The 17,896-nt window shown below is 43.8% G+C and overlaps 1 protein-coding gene across 2 annotated transcripts in view; it reads right to left on the bottom strand.

The window, feature by feature from the left end:
• Window positions 1-14,212: 14,212 nt before the first annotated feature.
• Window positions 14,213-17,896, bottom strand: part of LOC126455640 (uncharacterized) — a 65,873-nt gene continuing 62,189 nt past the window's right edge. Inside the window, exon 3 of one of the 2 annotated variants that reach the window (XM_050091405.1) lies at window positions 14,213-14,511. In XM_050091405.1, coding sequence (XP_049947362.1) covers window positions 14,336-14,511 — 176 coding nt within the window. In that variant the 3' untranslated portion in view covers window positions 14,213-14,335. The remainder of the gene's footprint in view (window positions 14,512-17,896) is intronic. The other variant, XM_050091406.1, reaches the window with a different exon arrangement.

Here is a 17,896-nt window from a genome sequence, read left to right as displayed (position 1 = left end):
ATTATCGCACAATCAGCTTAACAGCTCATGCTGACAAGAATAACAAACAGAAGAAGGGAAAAGAAAATTGAGGATTAGTTACATGAAGATCAGTTCGGCTTTAGAGAAGGTAAAGGCACCAGAGAGACAATTCTGAGGTTGCGGTTAATAATGGAAGCCACACTAAAGAATAATCAAGACACGTTCACAGGATTTGTCGACCTGGAAAAAGCGTTCGACAATGTAAAATAGTGCAAGGTATTCGAAATTCTGAGAAAAATAGTTGTAAGCTACAAGGAGAGACGGGTAATGTACAATATGTAGAAGAGCCAAGAACGAACAATAAGAGTGGGCGACCAAGAACGAAGTGCTCGGATTAAAAACGGTGTAAGAGAGGGATGTAGTCTTTCCTCCGTACTGTTCAATCTGTACATCGAAGAAGTAATGATGAAAAAAAAAAGAAATCTTCAAAAGTGGAATTAAAATACAATGTGAAGAATATCAATGATAAGATTCGCTGATGACATTGGTTCCTGAGCGAAAGTTGAGAAGAATTACATAGTATGCTGAATGGAATGAACAATCTAAGGAGTACAGAATAAGGATTGGGAGTAAATAGAAGAAAGACGAAAGCAACGAGACGTGGCGGAAACGAGAATAGCGAGAAACTCAGCATCAGGATTGATGGTCACGAAGTAGATGTACTTTAGAAATTCTGCTTCCTGGGCAGCAAAGTAACCAATGACGGACGGTGCTAGGAGAACATCAAAATCAGACTAGACCGGCTACGGTGGCCGAGCGGTTCTAGGCGCTACAGTCTGGAACCGCGTGACCGCTACGGTCGCAGGTTCGAATCCTGCCTCGGGCATGGATGTGTGTGATGTCCTTAGGTTAGTTAGGTTTAAGTAGTTCTAAGTTCTAGGGGACTGCTGACCTCAGCAGTTAAGTCCCATAGTGCTCAGTACCATTTTTTGAAAATCAGACTAGAGCTGACAAAAAGGGCATTTCTGGTCAAGAGAAGTCTAACAGTACCAAACATAGACCTTAATTTGAGGAATAAATTTCTGAGAATGTACTCCTGGAGCACAGCATTGTATGGTAGTGAAACATGGACTGTGGGAAAACCGGAACAGAAGAGAATCGAAGCGTTTGAGATGTGGTGCTACAGGCGAATGTTGGAAATTAGGTGGACTGATAAGGTACGGATGAGGAGGTTTTGAGCGGAGAGGAAAGGAATACGTGGAAAACTCTGCAAACGACAAGAGACAGGATGATAGGAGATCTGTTAAGACGGGGGGGAATGACTTCCATGGTAGTAGAGGGAGCTGTAGAGGGCAAAAACTATAGAGGTAGACAGAGATTGGAATACATCCAGCAAATAATTAAGGACGTAAATTGAGATGAAGAGGTTGGCACAAGAGAGGAATTCGTGGCGCGCCGTATCAAACCAGTCACAAAACTGACGACAAAAAAAAAAAAAAAAAAAAAAAAAAAAAAAAAAAAAAAAAAAAAAAAAAAAAAGGAATTTGCCCTACAGAAAAAATGAATAGGATCTTTTTGTAGGAAATTTAATGTAGCAAACTATTGTACTGGTATACATCTTCGCCAGAGGCCACAGTTTCCGAGTCATTGAAGAAAAACGCATTTGAAGGTCACTTTTGTACGTTTTTCTTCAATAATTGGGAAACTATGGCCTGTGGCGGAATCGCGTCCGAGTACAAAATTTAACTACATTAAATTTCCTACAAAAGTTTCCGTTCATCTTTCTTTTGGAGTAATAGTTTGCACGTAGAGAACATGAAAATTTTTCAAGTAGTATCCGAATACGATGCAGGTTGCGTAAAGCCCTCAGCGGTAGGGACAGCTTTAGACGGAGGAGTATCACAACACCGGGAAGGAGTTGTCTGACATAAAAGTTGGTAGGGGTGTTTGTACATCTGAAAAATTATGTCTACTGATGTCTATTCAAATTTCAGGCCAGTCACATAAGAGTCGCTCTAGTAGCGTCACTATGAAGATGCATATCACGTTTGCTTTAAGTACACGCTGTAACGGTCGTGAGCGTTAGTTACGTTTGAGACTAGTTGTGGTGAGTTGACGTTAGTCAAACATCCCTTCAAGGCAACATAGACGCCATTATCAACAGCTCACTGAGTTTAAAACAGATCCTGCAGAGGGCTAAAAGAAACTGGATGGTCCTTCTGCGATATTGCAGAAAGACGGCACGAATGTAGCCACTGTACATGACTGCTGGCAGTGGGGATCACGCAAATGTATGGTCACACGTAGACTGGACGGCCAAATGACGCTACCGAGAGGGAAGACCATCCATCCCCTTCGGCTAATTGGTCTGGCACAACGTAAAGCCATCTGCAGCAGCAACTTCAGCAGCAGGTGCCACTGCAGTGACACAACGAACCGTTACAAATCGGTTGCTTCAAGGACAGCTCCGGGTCAGATGCTCTGTACTGTGCATTCCACTGACCCCAAATCACTACCATTTGCGACTTCAGAGGTATTAAGCGAGAGCCCACTGGAGGACAGTTTGGATGTCTATTGTGTTTTCTGATGAAAGCTGGTTCTGCCTCGGTGCCAGTGATGGCTGTTTATTGGTTAGAAGAAGGCCAGCTGAGAGCCTGCAACCTACGTGTCTGCATGCCAGATATCCTGGAGCTACAACTGGAGTTAACGTCTGGGGTGCGATTTCGTATAGCAGCAATATCACTCTCTTGGCTACGCCATGGCCTCTGACTATAAATTTGTACTTCAGTCCGGTAATTGTAGGTGTTGTGCTGCCATTCGTGAACGGCATTCCAGGAGGTGTTATCCAGCAGGATAATGTTCGCCCACATGCCGCTATTGTAGCCCAACATGCTGTACAGAGTATGGACTTGTCGCCTTGGCCTGTTCGACACCAGATCTGTCTCCAGTGGAGGACACATGGGGCATCATGGGATGACAACTACAGCGTCATCAACAAACAGCATCAACAGTCTCTATATTGAACGACTAAGCTCAATAGACATGGAACTTCGTACAATAAAGTGACATCCGGCATGTGCACGCACATTTGCGTGCTTGCATCCTACTTTCTGGCGGTTGCACTGGTTATTAATGCATCGACATTTTACACTTATATTGGTTAGTTGGCACTTACGTTAATATGTGACCTTGCAATCTTAATCACTTACATATGTTATCTAGACAAATTTATCTCGACTTTTACATTACTACACATTAATTATTTTCTGTAGGTACGATTTTATATATATATATATGAACGGAAAAAATCGTACCTACAGAATATATATATATATATATATATATATATATATATATATATATAATAGAGGGAAACATTCCACGTGGGAAAAATATATCTAAAAACAAAGATGATGAGACTTACCTAAAGAAAGCGCTGGCAGGTCGATAGACACACAAACAAACACAAACATACACACAAAATTCAAGCTTTCTCAACCAACGGTTGCTTCGTCAGGAAAGAGGGAAGGAGAGGGAAAGACGGAAGGATGTGGGTTTTAAGGGAGAGGGTAAGGAGTCATTCCAATCTCGGGAGCGGAAAGACTAACCTTAGGAGGAAAAAAGGACGGGTATACACTCCCACACACACACATATCCATCCACACATGTCTGCTTGTGTCCCTAAGGTTAGTCTTTCCGCTCCCGGGACTGGAATGACTCCTTACCCTCTCCCTTAAAACCCACATCCTTTCGTCTTTCCCTCTCCTTCCCTCTTTCCCGACGAAGCAACCGTTGGTTGCGAAAGTTTGAATTTTGTGTGTATGTTTGTGTTTGTTTGTGTGTCTATCGACCTGCCAGCGCTTTCTTTTGGTAAGTCACGTCATCCGAAAAGATTAACAATAACCCAGAGGAGTCTATGAGTAGTTTCTAGCTTTAGGGCAGGCAACAAGTGTTAGCTAAAGCACTTGTTTGTTTAATTAAAAGTGAACTGAGTTTTAACTTTGCCTCAGGAAGCGTTACTACTCAGTCTATGATTAGCGTTTTGGAGAGCTATACGTGTACACCGCATGTCGTTATTTCGTTTCATTAAAAGTCAGTTAACGTATAACTTTTCCTTGAGAAATATTTATACGCGGTCTCATGTTGCCATCAAAATTGTGAACACATGTGGATCGCTAGCCCTAATTTCTCATTTAGCACAACAAGAAAGTTGTACGCCGGGAACTTGTTACTGCGTCGATTGGAACTGGGGGAATATGGAAACAGACATAGCGTATTGGTTTTTGAATATTATGGTGCTTGAAAGTTTGATCTGACTACACGAACGTTACTGCAAATAATGCCTTCAGAATGATTTTCAGATAGCGTTGATCGTGAAAACTCATTTCCCTCATTTTTGTTTGATTTATTAAATGAGGTTGGATCCCGCATTTTGATACTTTACTGCAGTGCAACAGGTGTACTGTAGGATAAGTGGGGGGCGAATGGTTCTCTGCTGGAGGTTGATGGAGGAGCTGGTGATGAATGTAGCCAATCAGTTGTTCGAACACTTTATTGACAGGCAGGAATACGTTGTTTAGCGCATCCGAAACGGACTGCAGACGATTCGAAGTGATCCCTGGTCCCCATCAAGCCGGTACGCCAGTAAGGAGACACTGACGCAGACTTTCCACGTGAATGCGAGCTGACTTTCACAGCGTAATGGCGGATGGCGGTAGACGACTGCTAGATGGCAATGCGGCAAGGGGCAACGACTGTGTGCTCGGGTTGTACACTCGGGCAACGGTCGCTGGTTCGCGACCTGTGGAGACCACGTCATACATGCGGTGACAACTGCCAAAGGCTGTGTGTCATCAGACGACATCATGAAGTATTGGCGCTAGCGGTTTAAATCCCCGAGTCCATGTGCTGGGAGATGCTGAAAGCACATTACCAACTCCACAACGAAACGCCTGGAGGGGTGTCCATCGCCAGCCGTGGCGTAGCGAATACGTCGGACTGCGGCCTGGTTTCATTTCTGGACTGCTTTTCCGGCTGTGGGATTACGAGCCGGTCATTTCCTCCCACCTTAGATTAATTTGTTCATCCTGATCCCTGTTTTAGTGCTCTGACTGCAACAGAGACGCTTATAATCTATCAGTGTCTCTTCATTACCCGTTTCCCCATGTAACATTGGAATAAGAAATTTGTGTGCCTTTCTTTCCGTTTTTGTATTACACAAGCTGTAGAATCCCACTCTTCAACACTTCAGCACTGAGTATCTGCGTCTCCCTTGGCTTCTTCTTTTTTCTTCTTTTTTGAAACATAACAATACTCATTGTGGTTGAATAACTTCCTCATTGGTGCCGGCGTGACTATGGAGGACCTACAGTTTGAAGGAAGGTAAGGATGAGACCTGAGCACCTCTACGTCTGAGATGGCAGTACGCAATACATATTATTATAAATATTACACAAACGGCTGATGCGGTAGTCCCTGTAAGCAGTCAGTGGCATTGCTCGGGCAGATATTTTTTTACGTGATCGTGTAGGTGTTCCATGGTCACACGACTACGAGTGTGCTGTTATCATATGTTCCAGCGCAGACAGAAGAGTTGGCTCTAGCGTGTTTAGGGAAGCCAGGTTTTCCTTCGCCTGGATTTCGAAAGGTAAGTCTGGAAGGTAAATTGACGAAGAGCTGGTGTTTAGATTTGTAGTTCCATAATGGCGGCTGGTGAGTGGAAAGTAAGATCTGAAATGTTGCATGGAGTACAATTTATCAACCATCCCTGACCCTGTAGCTCTAGGCACTTGGTGCCACCGGAATATCCTTGGTCGTAGCAGGTGGCAGTGACCACTATTTGAGTACAGACGGTGTGAGACTATCTTCTGAAAAACTCGGTTTTACATATAGTTACCCCCTAGGACATTTTGTCGCAGGATTGGTTCAGATGGTTCAAATGGCTCTAAGCACTACGGGACTTAACATCTGAGGTCATCAGTCCCCTAGACTTAGAACTACTTAAACCTAACTAACCTAAGGACATCACACACATCCATGCCCGAGGCAGGATTCGAACCTGCGACCGCAGCAGCAGCGCGGTGCCGGACTGAAGCGCCTACATGTCGCATGATTCTCACATCAAAACAGAGTTTACTCGTATGACTCATGTATGGCGTATCTTCGCTTTATGAGGCAAACAATAACTTACCCTCATCTGTACTGTGGTATTTCTGCGCTCTGCGCTGGTGTGTGGAGCATGGTACTGTCTATCGGTTGATATCAATAGTGCTTAGTGTACTAGTAAACGCATAAATTTTCGTAGGGTTTTCCAGGCTACAGGACAGTCATGGACGGTGAAACAATGGAATCGACAATCTTTACAGGTTAATAGTATCTGTATTCGTACCCGTAGCCTCTTTCGCCAGCAGGTGTGACCGAGCGGCTCTAGGTGCTTCAGTCTGGAACCGCGCCCGGGTTCCCGGGTTCGATTCCCGGCGGGGTCAGGGATTTTCTCTGCCTCGTGATGACTGGGTGTTGTGTGATGTCCTTAGGTTAGTTAGGTTTAAGTAGTTCTAAGTTCTAGGGGACTGATGACCATAGATGTTAAGTCCCATAGTGCTCAGAGCCATTTGAACCATTTGAACAGTCTGCAACCGCGCGACCTCACATGTTAAGTCCAAGAGTGCTCAGAGTCATTTGAACCATTTAGCCTCTTTTCACCTTGTGTACTTGTTACAAGTGGAATGGTAAGGATTCCTGTTCCACTGCTGGTAATGGTGGCCTCTAACAAGGCTCGAATTCTGTATAGCACTTCCAGAAGCCTTTCCGGTGGCGAAAGTATCGGGGTCAGATGATCACGGATCGCGTGGAAAAATGCTTCCTGCAGCTCTACGGCTTGGATATGTGTGTCGGTGATACTTCTGCAAGTGTACGTAAAAGCCCCGCGTAGGTCAACTGTTTGTCGAAGATTTCCAATTGGTCCTTGAAAACACCTACGTCCTGATTTAGTGCTTCTAGTGACTCTCAGAGTGTGTCATGAGGCTGGTGACGATGGTGTGTAACTGCCGGATACTGTTCGTCACCTCTTGTTCGAGACTGGGCATCTGCGTGGTGTTAAATTCAAGAGTCTCCTCGTGCCCTTCCACGCCTGCCTGTACCTGCTGCAACTCCGCCTTCATCTCCTCAACATCTTCTGCGTCGGTAGTGCCAAATACTGTCTTTCGCATTCCGACGACTATGCCTATCCAAACTCTCCTTTTATCAAACTTCCGGATCAGTTCCATGGTTTAGAGCAGCTGCTGCTATAACCGTACGAAAGCTGATCATAACAACACATCTTACTATTAAGTATCATTCAGTGTCGCTCTACCTTGCATCAGGGTTTGTAATTTCGTGAAAGTATCCACGAGCTGCTGAACTACCGTCTATACAGCAGTTACTACGTCTGGCTGCCAAACTCCACCCAAAGTCGTACCTTGACAGCTTCTGCCATTTCGGATTTGCCCCGCTGGCTCTGGAATACCAGAACCAGGAAGCGTCTGGATCTCATGTTCCCCTTTGTTCCCCTCGTTTTACCTTGGGCGACCGGAACTGGTATGGCTATTCTTTACTCTCTCTAAATTTATACTTTGCTAGGTCCGGTCTACACCCTATGGGAAGAGGAAATTCCCTGTCAGCTTACTTGTCACTCTCACGTTCATAAATCGTTCTCAGAGTCATTCTCTTTAATGACTAAATTGCCTTTATGAAACATCCGTTGTAACTTGCATTGAATCCTCCAGAAAAAGGCCAAAGCGCGTCACACATATACTCACAAATTCTCACTTACTACCAACTGTCTTTTTATCAATTTCTACACCAGCTACGCCTAAAACAATACAATTGATGTTTTCGTTTTAATTAGACATACGAATGCTATATTAATAGTTCCAAATAAACCTTTCTCATATAAATAACACAAACATAACCATAATACCTAATAACTTGTAAGTAAATACAAACATTCAGCTCGTAAGACCACCTGGAGATCTTAATGCATGAGTGTGTTGCAACAATTTTAGATACATTCTCCGTCATTGGTTTATTAATATATCTTTCTGCCTTCTCTCTGACCAGAACCCTTCCCCCTTCGGAAGGAGCCGCCGGAAATTCAGGCAATGCTTCTGGTTCGTGTTGAGATGTGCGAATTCTATTTGTATAAACAATTGTTCATAAGACGGGGATCAGATGACTTAATCAACTGCCCGACTTTTGATTTTGCTTTTTTATTGTGGGTGTTTACCTGTCTTTCTAGAGACAACATATCGGTTTTTTTCACCTGACGCCAAATGCCTTTCAATCTCTTAATAAATTCCCAAACGGAAGATGAATCCTTTCCTAGAGTAGATTGACATAATTCAAGAGGTGAGGGCATTTTAGGAACAAAAACAATCTCGTAGCCCGTAAGATCGTTTTTTGTGATTTGTTGTACACACTTGCCATATACTGTAATATTGTGTCCCATTTATCATGGCTACTATTTACATAAAAATTTAGCATTTCACTCAAAGTTGTATGACCTCTCACTGTGCTACCGTTTACTTGCGGTTCATGGGCACTAGTTCGTAACTTCTTCATGCACAACTGTCAGCATAGTTGCTTAAATAGTTTAGACGTAAAGTTCGTACCTTAGTCGGTAATATTGATTCAGGTGTGCCGAATTTCAATAGCCGTTGGTTAATTAAAGCGCGAGTCACAGTGTCTGCTTGTTGGTCTGGTACGGCGACCTTGGCTAGGTAAAGTGAAGAATGATCAATTACAGCTCATATATCACTTTTCCGCTGATGTTTGTGCAGATGGTATGAGGATGTCAAGCCCTACCATTTGAAATAGTTTCTCAGTCTGAGGCAGTCTTTGTAATGGGTTAGCTGGCGACTCAACTTTGCTGTTCTTTAGGTAGCCCTCAACATATTGTTTCCTGTGTGGCATCTTTAATTTTTCGCAACGAGGTGTTTCTTGGATCGTCGTCCGCTATGCCCAGCTAAAATGGAATCAAGGGGTGCCTCAGCACCTCATTCCGTAAGGAGGCTGACATGATGACACGGTGGCCACTTCGTGATTGCCTGTTAAGCCGCTGTCATCAGAGCTGAAGTGTGCATGTTTCGTGTACTGCAGTTATTTGACGTCAACAGCCTGAGCTCTGCATCACTCTTCTGTATCTAATTCCACTGAATCCTACAGTACGTACTTTGCGACCTAACCCATCAGTGTCACCTTGAGACTTCCCTGTTTTTGACTACATCCGAAGGCATCATAGGGAGTGCCTCAGTCAGTTTCCAACAGCTCTGCACGAGGTAGCGATGTTAGTGGAGGGTTACGGCATGGCCTTTCTCCCACAGTGTCGGCTCACAGACGCAAGTCGGGGCAGCAACAGATAGCGTGCCTCGTGAGTGAAGCTACAGATTGACAGCGTGTCAAGCACCTTCCGTTTGGTTCCAATGAGCCGATGGTAGTAAACGCCAAACCTATCCATCAGCGTATGAGACGTTCGCAGCTCACAGCAGCTAAGTGCCGCAGGTGCAGTCTCGAAGATAGAAGTCATCTGGTGAACGGCAGACAGCACACCGTTGGGTGGCTTGCGGAGTATAAATGTAGATGTAGATGTACTGCCTCGATACTGGATCTCTGCAACTGGAAGATGGAGAGCTCCGCAGCCCGTGTATTAATAATTGTCTGCCGGAGGCAATGGCGTTATGTCCCAGCAAGGATGTTCGAATGTGGTCTCGGTTTCTATGTTCATCAGTGGTCTTCATGGCTCTCAGTGTCCCAGCTGTAACTTTCAACTCTTCAGCTCGGTGATTTTCTGCAACTTCAGCAGACTCAAAGGCGTTCTTCTGAAAGATTTATGTATAGTTACGGAAACTCGCAGCGTCGTCAAAATGACGTTATAATCATTTCACAGTGAAGCCATCTTGCTAAAGTGACCATTCATACCTCTCGCTCAAGCGATGTGAGACAGTGGCCTCGACTGTGTGCCACGATATTGCAGTATCGGCTCTCCTGCTGTTTGACATTCCGGGTGCGACACAGCGTTCTAGCCCACATTGCCGTGGCTCGGCGCTGGATGCGAAAAACTGTAAAAATTACTACATTCCCCCAGTGTACCTTTCTCTGCCGTAACAAAGGGTAACAGCCCCGTCACTTCCTCTGGTCGTACTATATCTCGAATGAATAGAAGCTCTTTCACAGCTTCGAAAAAAAAAATAACAGCTTTTCTTTTCTAAATATTATTATGTTTTGATAGTCGTTGATGGGATAATTAATCATACTTTTAATTTTCTCTTAGAGTCTCTGATAATTTATTCTAATCATCCCTCTGACTTAAATTAACATTATTTTTTTCAATTAAAACGTATATATCAACTGTTAACCTTTCACACCTTCGTAATACTATACACTGGCTTGTACGTTTATTCCTGATCTGAAAATTTCTGTCCCTTCTTTCAATTCCTCATTCTTATTGAATAATGAATTCCACCGTGAAGTTTGTGTGCGGTACTCTTACTTTTCTCATACAAGTTCCACGTATCATTGCCAGATATTATACGACTGTGTGTAAAACACGAAAGTGTGAATATTTACTGCCCACACGGTTGCACAGAAATAATGTTTGAGATAAATAGGAAGAAATAATTCAGAGGTATCAATAGTTCTTACTGGGCCGTAACTTGTAAAATGAGCTTGTACACATTCCGTTGTAACATCAATGAGATATCTGGCAAATTGTAAGATACACTACTCAGATTATGTCCATCTTCCTTCTTAATAAGCCTTACAGAGTATTTAGAGTACGAAAAATGATACATATCCAGTAAACTACATGTCAAGTAAAAAGGAAAAGGCTGGACTTCGTTACGTAGCAAGAAACGTTCTAGTGATACTGTGTTATACTGTAGAACGTAGTCCTGTAAAAATATATTAACGTTATAGAGTTATAGCATGCAGACGAGTTCATCTCATGTAATCATTTTTAGGAAGATATCTCTATCGGAAATATTCGAAGATTCTAACAATCGTAATCCTTACTGATAAATTCTGGTACTCCTTACCATCATTTTGGTTTGAACCGCGGTCTCAAACTAAGGACAGTCACTGCAATAGCATAACGAGTGATGTGCAGGACAGCAATAGTTCGTCGGGCTGGACAAACATGTTCCTGTATTGATTTTAAAGCGTCGCTCTGTACACAAAAATGTTGAACGTTTGTATGTTAACCTACTGTGTGTAGTTGTGCCTGATCAGTGATGCTCTGCACTTATTGCTGTTGCATGTTTTCCTGTTTTAAATGTTTTCGGCGTTCTTCAGCAGTTGTTGTGACGTTTAGTATATGGTTAAAGTTATCAAATCAGCAATGGTGTATACTTTTCTGGTTTAATAGCATGTACGACATGTGAAGTTGATACAGTAGACTTTTTCGTAAATACACCTAATTTTTGCCGTTAATAATTATCATGCAAATGTAATTTTCACTTTGTTTCAATTTCTGTGCTAGTACTTTGAAGATGGTTCGCGATCGAAACCGGTAACGAATAAATTCATTGTAAGAGAGCACAGTGTGTTATCATGCATTCACCAAGTATATCGATGCTGTTGACAGTCCTCTGAAAAAATTTGTTTTGCTTTTTTTGCAGGTGTATATCCCATGCAATACAATAAAGATCGATCGATCTCGTAAATAAACCTAAATTCACATTTGAAAAAAAAGGTGGGATAAATTGTACTTGTCACATGTCGGTATCGGCAGTCTACCGAGATTTTCGCTTCCCGTCAATAGAAGGGATTGGCAGTCAGTGATAACAACAAACAATTTACTTATTTTTAAGAGCATTATGAATACGAGACAGTATCATAAACGTTTACTAAATGTTTTTCTTGTCATTTTTCTTGTATTTATTTCGTTATGTAACAACAGCCTTAACATAATTTCAAATTCCTTGCTACAAATACACTCCTGGAAATGGAAAAAAGAACACATTGACACCGGTGTGTCAGACCCACCATACTTGCTCCGGACACTGCGAGAGGGCTGTACAAGCAATGATCACACGCACGGCACAGCGGACACACCAGGAACCGTGGTGTTGGCCGTCGAATGGCGCTGGCTGCGCAGCATTTGTGCACCGCCACCGTCAGTGTCAGCCAGTTTGCCGTGGCATACGGAGCTCCATCGCAGTCTTTAACACTGGTAGCATGCCGCGACAGCGTGGACGTGAACCGTATGTGCAGTTGACGGACTTTGAGCGAGGGCGTATAGTGGGCATGCGGGAGGCCGGGTGGACGTACCGCCGAATTGCTCAACACGTGGGGCGTGAGGTCTCCACAGTACATCGATGTTGTCGCCAGTGGTCGGCGGAAGGTGCACGTGCCCGTCGACCTGGGACCGGACCGCAGCGACGCACGGATGCACGCCAAGACCGTAGGATCCTACGCAGTGCCATAGGGGACCGCACCGCCACTTCCCAGCAAATTAGGGACACTGTTGCTCCTGGGGTATCGGCGAGGACCATTCGCAACCGTCTCCATGAAGCTGGGCTACGGTCCCGCACACCTTTAGGCCGTCTTCCGCTCACGCCCCAACATCGCGCAGCTCGCCTGCAGTGGTGTCGCGACAGGCGTGAATGGAGGGACGAATGGAGACGTGTCGTCTTCAGCGATGAGAGTCGCTTCTGCCTTGGTGCCAATGATGGTCGTATGCGTGTTTGGCGCCGTGCAGGTGAGCGCCACAATCAGGACTGCATACGACCGAGGCACACAGGGCCAACACCCGGCATCATGGTGTGGGGAGCGATCTCCTACACTGGCCGTACACCACTGGTGATCGTCGAGGGGACACTGAATAGTGCATGGTACATCCAAACCGTCATCGAACCCATCGTTCTACCATTCCTAGACCGGCAAGGGAACTTGCTGTTCCAACAGGACAATGCACGTCCGCATGTATCCCGTGCCACCCAACGTGCTCTAGAAGGTGTAAGTCAACTACCCTGGCCAGCAAGATCTCCGGATCTGTCCCCCATTGAACATGTTTGGGACTGGATGAAGCGTCGTCTCACGCGGTCTGCACGTCCAGCACGAACGCTGGTCCAACTGAGGCGCCAGGTGGAAATGGCATGGCAAGCCGTTCCACAGGACTACATCCAGCATCTCTACGATCGTCTCCATGGGAGAATAGCAGCCTGCATTGCTGCGAAAGGTGGATATACACTGTACTAGTGCCGACATTGTGCATGCTCTGTTGCCTGTGTCTATGTGCCTGTGGTTCTGTCAGTGTGATCATGTGATGTATCTGACCCCAGGAATGTGTCAATAAAGTTTCCCCTTCCTGGGACAATGAATTCACGGTGTTCTTATTTCAATTTCCAGGAGTGTATGTGCCGTATTCGAAGTTGACCGTCTCTGTAGTGTACATTCACGAATCTTTTTTTTTTTTTTTCATTTGAAATATAGACGATAAGCGCTGAAGAGTAGGAGGAACATACGCCAATCAGTTGTCAGCACTGCAGGTCAAAATATTCTCCCTCTTGCGTCCTCTAACTCCGCAGCCGCGCTACATATTCCTCTGGCCCTGAGGTAAGAAGCCAATTTTACTTAGTTCACACCTCAATTCACTAACGTCAACTAAAGTTAAGCCCATCATAAAATATTACTGTCTCTGTAAGTATTTTTGTTTAATATGGGCAGGGCAACTACCTTCTTAAGAACCTCTTAAACTTTGTTGACGTTGATGGCAGAGGCTTGTTATTGTAAAATAAAACAGCGGACTGCCCAAACACTTGATGGGGGCAGCATGCAGCTCGCGGCCCGTAGGTTGATCACCACTGTTCCTTCAGCACTTGGACGGTTATTAGTTTGCTAAAATTCTTTTAAGCGCTACTCATTGATTTCAGTAATGCTATTCCTTTCGCTATGTTAGAATAATTTCGGATTAGTTCGCGATCCTAAGAATCAATTACCCTCCGATTCAGACGATAACGGATACATTCATCTATGTTTACAAACACGAAATACTATATTTCTGTTCACTACATAGTGTATTAAAAATAAAACAAATGTAACAAAAATGTATAATGGTAATGATCACTGTTTAACTGTGACGCACTTTTCACACATATAGTGCATGATATCCCAGATCTATAAGGAGAGAAGACTAGTTCATTCTTCGATGTCATTATTTTTCTGTTGTGTTCATCACCACATCTAGAACAGAAAGTGGCTGCTGCCAGCTGGAGACAGTAGTGGTCTGTGCAGCATCGTTGATGAGGTCTGTGCAGCATCGTTGATGTGGTCTGTGCAGCATCGTTGATGTGGTCTGTGCAGCATCGTTGATGTGGTCTGTGCAGCATCGTTGATGCGGTCACCAGGCACTGACTGCCACCATCAGCAGAAGCAACAGCAGCAGCAGAGCCTGCCCAGCGGCGCGGCCTGCCACGTTGCAACCGTCTTCGCCGCACGTGTACACGTGGCCACTGCGCCACGCCCCGGAGCCCCCCATGAAGGCGCACCGTCTCTCCACCCAGTCGCGCGACTCTGCTAACAAACCGACATGTCCTCCCAGTCAGCTGCCACAGCATAAAACGGAATTACATTTACACATAAGACCGTACTACTCAGCCACGATATTACTGCACTTGGCCTCCAGTGGCCGTTATCGGAAACGCCTGATGACACTACATTCAACAGAAGCCACATCAGTTTCTTCGACTGTTGCATGTACCGTGGAACGAATAGCTTCACGGCACGATGCCTGGTCGTTAAAACAGCAGAACACATTCTGATCGGCTCCAAGCGCACAGATAAACACACAAGCTAGCAAAGCACCTTCACTTCAGGTGCAATAATATTGTGGTTGATTAACGCATTATAATGAAAGGAAAACAGAGCAAGTTCCTGTGCCGTGTGTTTTTTTACGAGGTCACCATGAAAATTCATCTCACAATAACACAAGACAATGATTTTTAGACCAATATCCACTTATTTTTCGACATAGTGTCCTCTTACGTCATTATTTTGGATGCATCACAATTAATAGCGGAAACAAACACTGGCGGGACTTGCGCCCGTGGTTTAGGGGTAGCGTCATCGAAACGTCTTCTATCCCGGGTTCGAATCCGATCACTCCTTAAATTATGATTAATAATCAGCATTGGCGGCCGGGACTTCCGGCATAAGAAGTCATTCTCATTCTGCCAGCGGCCTTTCAAAGAGGGCGGAGGACAAACAGTGGTTCAGGGCACTCTCTTCTTCTAGAGGTGGAAAACTGCCTCTAAAGGAGGAAGAATCAGCAATGATCAACGGCAAGAGGATTCAGAAAACAATGGAAACACGTAACGTGTATCCACAGGACTTCTGGCCTGTAATTGAAAAAGTGTCATGATGATCTCTCCATTGGGAAAGGATTCCGTGGTAGTCCCCTATTCGGATCTCTGGGAGGGGACTGCCAACGGGAATGTAACCATGAGAAAAAGATTGAATAATCACCGAAAGGATAACTTTCTACGAGTCGGGGAGTGGAAAGTCAGAAGCTTGAACGTGGTAGGGAAACTAGAATATCTGAAAAGGGAAATGCAAAGGCTCAGTCTAGATATGGTAGGTCAGTGAAGTGAAATGGAAGGAAGACAAGGATTTTCGGTCACATGAGTATAGAGTACTATCAACAGTAGCAGAAAATGGTGTAACTGAAGTAGAATTCGCTATGAATAAGAAGGTAGATCAGAGAGTGTGTTACAGTGAACAGTTCAGTGACAGGATTGTTCTTATCAGAATCGATAGCAAAACAACACTGACAACGATAGATCAGGTGTACATGCTGACATCGCAGGCTGAAGATGAAGAGATAGAGCAAGTATATCAGGATATTGAAAAGGTAATACAGTAAGTAAACGGAGATGAAAATCTAATAATCATGGGGGACTGGACTGCAATGGGAAGGAGTAGATGAAACGGTTACAGGAGAATATGGGCTTGGGAAAAAGAGTGAGAGAGTACAAATGCTGAGTTCTGTAATAAATATTATTTATGTTCAAGAATCGCAAGAGGAGGAGGCATGCTTGGAATAGTCCAGGAAGATTTCAGTTAGATTACATCATGGTCAGACAGAGATTCCAAAATCAGATATGGGATTGTAAGGAGTTCCCAGGAAAATATATGGACTCAGATCACTACATAGTAGTGATCAAGAGTAGGCTGCAGTTTAAGACATTAGTCAGGAAGAATCAGTACGCAAAGAACTGCGGTACATAAGTATTAAAGGATGACGAAACAAGCTTGTAGTTCTCTAAGGCTATAGATACACCAATAAGGAATAGCTCAGTAGGCAGTACAGATGAATGGACGACTGTAGAAAGGGCCATCAAAGAATTTGGAAAGAAAAACGTAGATACAAAGAAGGTAGCTGCGAAGAAACCAAGAGTAACAGAAGAAATACTTTAGCTGATCGATGAAAGTAGGAAGTACAAAAATGTTCTGGGAAACTCAGGAAAATCAGAAATACAAATCGCTGAGGAATGAAATAAATAGGAAGTGCGGGGAAGCTAAGACGAAATGGTCGCAAGAAAAATGTGAAGAAATCGATAAAGATATGAATGTTGGAAGGACAGTCTCAGCATACACCAAAGTTAAAACAACCTTCCGGTGACATTAAAAGCAAGGCTGGTAACATTAATAGTGCAACTGAAATTCCACTGTCAAATTCGGAGCAGAGAGTGCATAGGTGGAAAGAATACATTGAAATCCTCTACAAGGGGGAAGATTTGTCTGACGTGCTAGACGAAGAAACAGGAGTCGATTTAGAAGATCTAGGGGATCCAGTATTAAACTCAGAATTAAAGAGAGCTTTGGAGGACTTAAGATCAAATAACTCAGAAGGGATAGATAACATTTCACCAGAATTTCTAAAATCATTCGGGGAGTGGCTACAAGAAGACTATTTACGTTGTTGTGTAGAATGTATGAATCTCGTGACATACCATCTGACTTTCGGTAAAATTTCGAAGACTGTAAGAGCAGACAAGAGCGAGAATTATCGCACAATCAGCTTAACAGCTCATGCAGCAAGTTGCTGTCAAGAATAATATACAGGAGAATGGAAAAGGAAATTGAGGATGTGGTATGTGACGATCGGTTTGGCTTTAGAAAAGGCATAGGCACGAGAGAGGCAATTCTCACGTTGCGGTTGATAATGGATGCAAGACTAAAGAAAAATCAATATACTGTCATAGGATTTGTCGACCTGGAATAAGGTTTCGTTAATGCAAAATGATGAAAGATGTTCGAAATTCTGCTGAGACGGATAATATACAATACCTACAAGACCCAAGAGTCGATGACCAAGAACGAAGTGCTTGGATTAAAAACGGTGTAAGACAGGGATGTAGTTTTTCGCCCCTACTGTTCAATCTGTACATCGAGGAAGTAATGATGGAAATAAAAGAAAGGTTTAGGAGTGGAATTAAAATTCAAGGTGAAATGGTATCAATGATACGATTCGCTGATGACATGACTATCCTGAATGAAAGTAAAGAAGTATTATATGATCTGCTGAATTGAATGGACAGTCTAATGAGTACGAAATATGGATTGAGAGTAAATCAAAGAAAGATGAAAGTAATGAGGAGTGGCAGAAATGAGAACAGTGAGAACATCAGGATTGATGGTCACTCTCTAGGCAACAGAATAACCAGTGGCGGACGGAGCAAGGAGGACAACCATAGCAGACTAGCACTGCCGAAAATGGCATTCCTGGCCAAGGGAAGTCTACTAGTTTCAAACATAGGCATTAATTTGAGGAAGAAATTTCTGAGAATGTAAGTCTGAAGTACAGCATTGTATGGTAGTTGAACATGGACTGGTGGAAAACCGGAACAGAAGAGAGTCGAAGCATTTGAGACGTGGTACTGCAGACGAATGTTGAAAATTA

This window comes from Schistocerca serialis, chromosome 2 (assembly GCF_023864345.2).
Source record: "Schistocerca serialis cubense isolate TAMUIC-IGC-003099 chromosome 2, iqSchSeri2.2, whole genome shotgun sequence".
NCBI classification, from domain to species: domain Eukaryota; kingdom Metazoa; phylum Arthropoda; class Insecta; order Orthoptera; family Acrididae; genus Schistocerca; species Schistocerca serialis.
This window is presented reverse-complemented; position numbering and strand designations above follow the sequence as displayed.